This window comes from Vespa velutina, chromosome 4, assembly GCF_912470025.1.
Source record: "Vespa velutina chromosome 4, iVesVel2.1, whole genome shotgun sequence".
Classification (NCBI taxonomy): Eukaryota; Metazoa; Arthropoda; class Insecta; order Hymenoptera; family Vespidae; genus Vespa; species Vespa velutina.
The window spans coordinates 5,322,466-5,329,965 of NC_062191.1; the positions used below are offsets into that span (position 1 = coordinate 5,322,466).

The 7,500-nt window shown below is 33.5% G+C and overlaps 1 protein-coding gene across 6 annotated transcripts in view; it reads left to right on the top strand.

Annotated features, from left to right (window-relative positions):
• The window catches only part of LOC124948428, a 35,260-nt gene extending 30,094 nt beyond the window's left edge, over positions 1-5,166 (top strand). For all 6 annotated transcript variants that reach the window (XM_047492026.1, XM_047492029.1, XM_047492032.1 and 3 more), the window contains one exon: positions 2,725-5,166. In XM_047492026.1, the coding sequence (XP_047347982.1) occupies positions 2,725-3,053 (329 nt within the window). In that variant the 3' untranslated portion in view covers positions 3,054-5,166. The remainder of the gene's footprint in view (positions 1-2,724) is intronic.
• Positions 5,167-7,500: the final 2,334 nt, after the last annotated feature.

Sequence of the window (7,500 nt, forward strand, 5' to 3'; positions counted from 1 at the left end):
AAAAGTTAATTAAGAACGTATCATTGGATCGTTTGATATTCATTTAATCTAACAACTGCCCGAAAAAAATAGCTGTGGAAAGTAAAAATTGTTAGATTTGAAAATTGATTTTTGGAATCAGTTGAAATGATTTATTGGCACTGGCTCGATTAAAATCAAATTTTTGTTAGAGTTTTATTTTCTTCCTTTCCTTATCTTCTCTCTCTCTCTCTCTCTCTCTCTCTCTCTTTTTCTCTATTATCCAATTATTTAGGCAGCAGCTAACTCTTCGATTAAAAGAATGTCACGTCTGAGGTATTTGCTCGATTGTAAAGAGAAATGACAGATCGTCAATATTGTTTACAATTAAAAAGGATACGAGTTACAAATATCAAAAAAAAAAAAAAAAAGAAAAAAAAAAGAGAAAAAGAAAAAAAGAAAAAAGAAAAATAAAATCGAAAATATTCGAGAAATAATTTCCTTTACCAGAAATTTTTTGTAACGTCACATCGAACGAATTCTATCATCGAAACGAGAGTCAGAATATTTACAATTTAAATATTTTTTGATATCGATTAAACTAGCCGATATTCCCTATAGGTAGGTTTATATGAAAAGTTTCGTTCATTTCAAGTCAACGAATTTGCAACGTTCTCATTTTGCCATCCGTACGAGCTCAAAATTAGTTTTTTCATATCCTCGCTTTAAAAGACTGTCCCTCTCGCGGACAACATCGTATTCACATTTGTTACGATTCTCTATCTCATCTCTATCTCATCTCTCTTTCACTCTCTCTCTCTCTCTCTCTCTCTCTCTCTCTCTCTTTCTTTCATTTACAATGTTGGAACAACCAATTACAACGGCTGTCGAATGACATGGGACATCACCGAAAAGGAAAAAATTCATAGAAAACTCGCTAACACGGAGAACCGAGATGAAAAATAATTTAGTAGAAAAGCGTTCATGTATTTCTTTTTTTTTCCGTTTCTAAATCTCTCTCTCTCTCTCTCTCTCTCTCTCTCTCTCTCTCTTTCTCTCTTTCTTTTTTCTCATAGTTGTACGAAATCGTAAAATATGATATTTCTTGTCAATGACTCATGATTTCTCGTACTATAATAAACGTAGATAACGTCTGACAGTAAACGTACATGATAGAGCAAATAAATTTTTTATTGTCAGATATTCGATTCAAATTGTTGAAGCGATAAATTAACGAGTTCGTTGTGTAGAATTGGAACACGTAACTCTAATGCACAATCACGTTGCTCGGAACGTTTGGAATTCGTTGATCTCCCCGAAGAGATGCCGTTTTACGGACTTACGAGAGTGAAAAAATGGAGGAGTAGTTCTTCCTCTCGGTAAATTCTTTGGGTTCGTTCGCAAATATCTCATCAGAATGCAGGGTCTGTTGGTTTGTACTAGAGAGAGAGAGAGAGAGAGAGAAAAAAAAAATGAAAAAAAGGGAAGAAAAAGAACAAAAACAAAAAAAAAGAAAGAAAGAAAGGAAGAATGGTAGTGAGAGAGATAGGAAAGAGAAAAAAACAAAAAAATAATGAAAGGATTGGCGGACGAGTTTGCTACGTTTTCGACGATGAAAATCGTTATTTTTGTGGGGGTCGCGAAACGTGACGTAAATTTTTACACTCGCCTTCGTCCCTGGTCAGCACTTGGTGATAACCAATGAGAAAGGAAAGTTCAGCAGGTAGAAATGAAATCTGTGCACAGTTTTTTTTAACGATCTCCACTAGGACGCATCATTATCTAATTTTTATCGGTAGTCTAGTTCGTTAGAAAGAAAGAAAAATTGTTTTATATTCGAGACTTGGACTTATTGTTTGAATTTTTAATGAATTCTTTAATTTTTCTTCGTTCTTTTTTTTTTGTTTTTTTTTTTTTGCTTTTTTTTTTCTTTTTTTTACTCCTACCGAATCATCCACGTTTATTTATCATGAACGCGTGAAATATTTGAAAAAATAATATTATCACGTTTCATAAATAAATCGATTATTATCAATGGTGTGGGAGTCCTCATTACTTATGTTTCACGTCAAAACGATCGGGAAAACGATTAGATTAACAAATGATATGAACACGTATCTCGTATTATGTATCATTACGTCGTTAGATAACTATTTAGCTTTTGATTAGAAATTATATGTCGCTACTTTGCAGACATATTACATATATACGTTAACACATCAGAAATGTAAACTTTAATTTACTTTTAAACGATCACATCTCTACGCAGTCCAGTACGAGAAACTCAATGCATGTGACGTTTCCATGATCGCTCTTACAAATGTCGACGATCCCTGCTGAATCTGACATTTCATTGAAAACACTTTTCACCGATCGAGCAGTTAACGGCACGTAAAAAATTTCACATCCCCTGCCTTTTATCTCTTTCATCTGTCGGTGACAACTAGGATGCAATAATGATTACCATTGCATGAGAAAAAAAGAAAAAAAAAAAGGAACGAAAATGACGTTATCTATATAATATCCCTGGTGGAAACGACAGTGTCGATTATTATTTCGCTTTTGTCTCGTTGAAATACATGTATATATACATACATACATATACATACATACACATACATACATATATACCATATGTATACGTAGGATATATACATATTGACGAATCCATGATGTAAGAATAATAGACGAGAGAAAAAAGAAAAAGGAAAAAAAATGTTATGTCAACATCAGGATCCTAATCTCATCGATATTTTTCTTTCGTAGGAACGTTGACAGAAAAGAAATACCAACAATTCATTGGTTGCGTTCACGTGATGAAAGCTGTGGCCTCGGACATGGTGTTGACCTTCTGCTCGCGAAGCCCAGGAAGTCAACTTTATTCCTTGCTACTCTCTCGGGAACACACGCTTGGTGAGGCAGACAGACGAGGCGTTCACAATCTTCTTGGCCGACGTGGTCTCAAGATTCTAGGAATTCGTGAGACCTGCATGAACGGTGCAGCTGGATGGAGAAGAGCTACGATTGACCTCGTTGCCTCTACGACCCTTCTTGCTCTTCTATCCTCCGTGATTCTCTCAAGATCCACGCAGTAAAACTTTTGATATGACCACACGACTACTCCGCGATTTCTCGAAGAGCCCTTTCGAAGAGTACTTCTCTCGTACTCTTTGAGTCACGTAGATCTCGCGGATAACTTCGCTCTCTTCCTGACAAAACGCGTTTCGCAATTTATCATTATATCGACGCTGCTCTCTCTCTCTCTCCCTCTCTCTCTCTCTCTCTCTCAATTTCAATCGATTCACTCGAATACCGTTAAAATTAGTTGAAAAATTTGTTTTTGAAACAGATAACAAAGAAGAAAGGGACAAAGCGTTTCAATATCAATGATATCGATATCGATCGATAATATTACGAACATTGTTACTTATCTATGAGAGAAATTTCAACGATATTTCTGTGAATTGATTTAAATGAGAGACATATCCAATATATATATATATATATATATATATATATATATATATATATATATATATATATATATATACACATATATATATATCTCTCGATATATATACATATATACATATGAATATATATATATATCACATCCTTCATTCATCGTTTACTTCGTTTTTAAATAGTATCAAAGAATCGTTCATAAGAAGATATTTCGCATAATGATATCGTTTTGAAGAGAGAGAGAGAAAATAGAAAAATAAAGAAATTGAAAAAAAAAACTTTTAAAAAAATTAATAATAATAATAGTAATAATAGTAGGAATAATAATAAGCATAATAAGATTAATAATAATAATAATAAAAATAATAATAATAATAATAATAATAATAATAATAATAATAATAATAATAAATAGAAAAAAATTCACGTTGAAAGGTCGGACTCCAAAACTTTGATTTAAGTAACACGACAATATCGATTTACAAAATGATCCAATTCAATTTCAATTTTTCAATGAGTACGATTCTTCAATGTAAATATCTTTCTATCTTTGAAATAGCAGTAATAGGACAAATTTTCAGAGATGATCCGAGTTTATTCTACTCGTAAATTTAACAATCGAAATTATTCGAAAAAGGCTAAGAGAGGTATAATGGCATGGCTTAACATTAAATGCCAATTGGGCTTTTTTACGCGACCACGCGAATTTTAATCATCGATAAAGTAAAGTTCGAGTTTAATAATACTCACATCTATATCGCTATGCGTCGCAATTTTTTTCTGATATATAAATATATAAATAATTGAATAACTCAATTGTTCTATTTTCAAAGTGTCAGCTGCTTATCGCATACATAGACATGCCAGGGTGTGTCTATTAAGGGAGAAAAGTGAACTGTTGATTTTTTAAGATTCATTGATAGATCATTAATCTTGTTTATCTTTCTCTTTTTTCTTTTCTTCTTTCTTTCTTTCGAATGATCGTTTAAAATCGATCATCGATCTCGTCGTTCGTAGCTCGTCTCGATGTTAACGACCGACAATATTTTAGCTAGATCCTTAATATGTATAAAACGACGTATGCAGTTAATTGTTGATTCGAATTGTAATCTATGCAAAAGAAAAAAGAAAAAAAAAAAAAAGGAAAAAAAAATAATCGCGAGAGACTACGTGACGTTGTGTTTTAAAAAATGCTCTAGAGTCTTTATTTATTGTACAGAACGCTGGATATATGATGGTGTATATATATATACATATATACATATATATGTATATATATATATATATATATATATATATATATACCATCATACAGTATATATATATATATTTATTTATATATATATATATTTATATATATATACATACATACATACATATACATATATATATATATATATTACGTGTATGTAAATGATCTAGTACCTAATACGATGTAATCGTATGCTTATTATATGTATAAATATGGAAAAAAAAAAGGATAATAAAAACTGGAAGCCGACATGTTTTTTGCTCGAAGAATCTTTTTTTTTTTTTGTTCAATGATCGACAGAACGAAGAGAGATTCATCGATATGTAGGTATATGTACGAGTATGTATGCGTGCCTGTGTTTGTGCGCGCGCGCGTGCGCATATCAACCGATTAACTCAAATCCATTGCAACAGAATAGTTCGAAGGCGATCGATTGATCTTTTTTTCTCTCCCTTTTTTTTCTTCTTTTTTTTTCTTTTTTTTTTTTTTTTTCAAAGATACCTCTACATTTAACGCGAAAACTCTCTTGGCAAAGATACGTATGTACACATAGTACGTGCACACAAGGTTATCGAGGAGAACACGAGTGTTAAAAGGGTGTGTAAGCGTGATGACACGGAGAAAAGAGGGTCATACACGGGTAAAGAGGATCATCCTCTATCAATCTCACTCTCGGCTAACTCGAAAGCGAAATGCCTGGAGAAATCGTAAAGGCGATCGCATGAGAAAAGATGAGAAGAGGGCTGGACTGACTTCGGTGGGGATAGAAAAGTATAAGAGGGTAGGGGGGAATGGAATATAAAGGCACGAAAGAGGAATTCGATAAAGAAAGAAAGAGAGAGAGAGAGAGAGAGAACTCGAAAGAATAAGTCGAAACTCATCGAAGAAGAATTGGTAAGCTTGCTTGAATGAAAAAGAGAAAGAGAGAGAGAGAGAAAGAAAGAGATAGTGCGATTGGTGCTCAGTCGGCTCGTAAAAGGAAGAATGAAAGAGTCTGGAGGGTCCGATAATTAAGGTTAATTCCACCATTAACTTCAGCATCGGCTTGGTTGTTGGCTCGGTAGTCGTTCAAGCTGACGCCTACCGATCGTCGTTGCAAACTGAATTTTCATCTCTTTCTACCCACGCTTTTCTCCTTTCTCCAATTCTCTTCTCTCTCTCTCTCTCTCTCTCTCTCTCTCTCTTTCTCTCTCTCTATCTCTATCTCTATCTCTTTTTTTCTTCTTTCTCCCTCTTCCGCTTTCTCTTCTTTTCTCTTATCTTCTTCAACCTTCTCATCTCTTTCAGCTATCCCACTTTCTTTCAAAGATCACGTTGATTTCTTATAGCTCTTCTTCGTAGCTTTTACGAGAGAGAGAGAGAGAGAGAGAGAGAGAGAAAAGGGGGAAAGGGTGAGGGAGCAGATAAAACGTATGAAGTCTAACAGTCTGGGCAGGTATAATCGGTTTATTTTTTGGAAAGTTCATAACGAACCTTTCCCGATAATGAATCCTTTGATTTTTCACAGTAAATATGAATTTTCTACGTGGATATGTGTAAGTCGTTAATGAATAAGATCGAAAGAAATCTGAAGAGCTCATTAAATTTCTTTCCTCGAGCCAAAAGGGAAATTCTGTGACTTGGGGTTTTCCGGTATCGACCGGAAGTAAAAAATATTTCCACTGGGAAAGTTTATCGATCCTTCAACTTTACTCTTTCTCTCTTTCTCTCTTCTCTCTTTCTCTCTCTCTCTCTCTCTGTTTTTCTCTCTCTTTTCATTGGATGAGATAAATTAAGAGAATGTAAAATTATGCCGCGTGAATTCGCAAAGGCAAAGGGTTATATGTAGGGACAATAGGACGAATATATATATATAGAAAGGTTTATTCCCGGGACAATATCTACTTTAATTCCCTACTGATTATCAACTTTGTAAAATAATAGACCGATTATTTCATCGTAGCGATTAGCATTTTAATTATCGCGTAGGTGTATCATTCATATAGAAGGAAAAGGAAGAGGAATTTTCAACCTTTCAAAGGGGAGGGCTGCGGCACAAACAAGTGAATTAATAAATTAGTTAATCGCCCAGCCGTATAGTTATGTCGCCTAATTCTAACTCAGGAAACATGAGAGATAATGAGATAGAAAGATTAGAAGGATAGAACTAGACGAAGATATGTTAGTAGATATTTTATGTATACGTATATGTATATGCAATGGTGAATCATATCATTTTTTGTTTTCATCATTTAATTATCATTTTCGAATATGAAATTTGTTTAAATTATTCAATTATTATTAGATTATCACAATAGTATATATATATATATATATATATATATATATATATATATACTAATGATGTCATTTTTAATGTAATAGAAATATCTTATTTTATTCATATTTAAAAATAGAAACGATTTGTAACCTATTACGTGACTCACACTATATATGTATAGATATAAATATATATGTACACGTGTACGTACATATATATTCAAACATACATTGCTCGATTTTACCGCTTTACGCGACTCTCACGACGGCTTTACGGGACATACGTGCAAGGAATAAGAATTACATTCAATTACGTGCGACATCTAACACTCGCGTCCGGTTGCATAAACTTCGGCTTGCTCCTAAACTCGTGGGCACACGGTGTGTTTCCTCTATTCCTGCTCCTACGGGATACGTTCTTTCCTGTTATCAAAAAGGACCTCACGAATTCGTTTATATGGATCTCCACTTGGGAATTTCCATTTGGCGAAATTTCGATTCATCGAACGTTCAACGAGAAATCATTCAAGATATCTTTATCCGCATTCTTTATTGCATTTTTATAT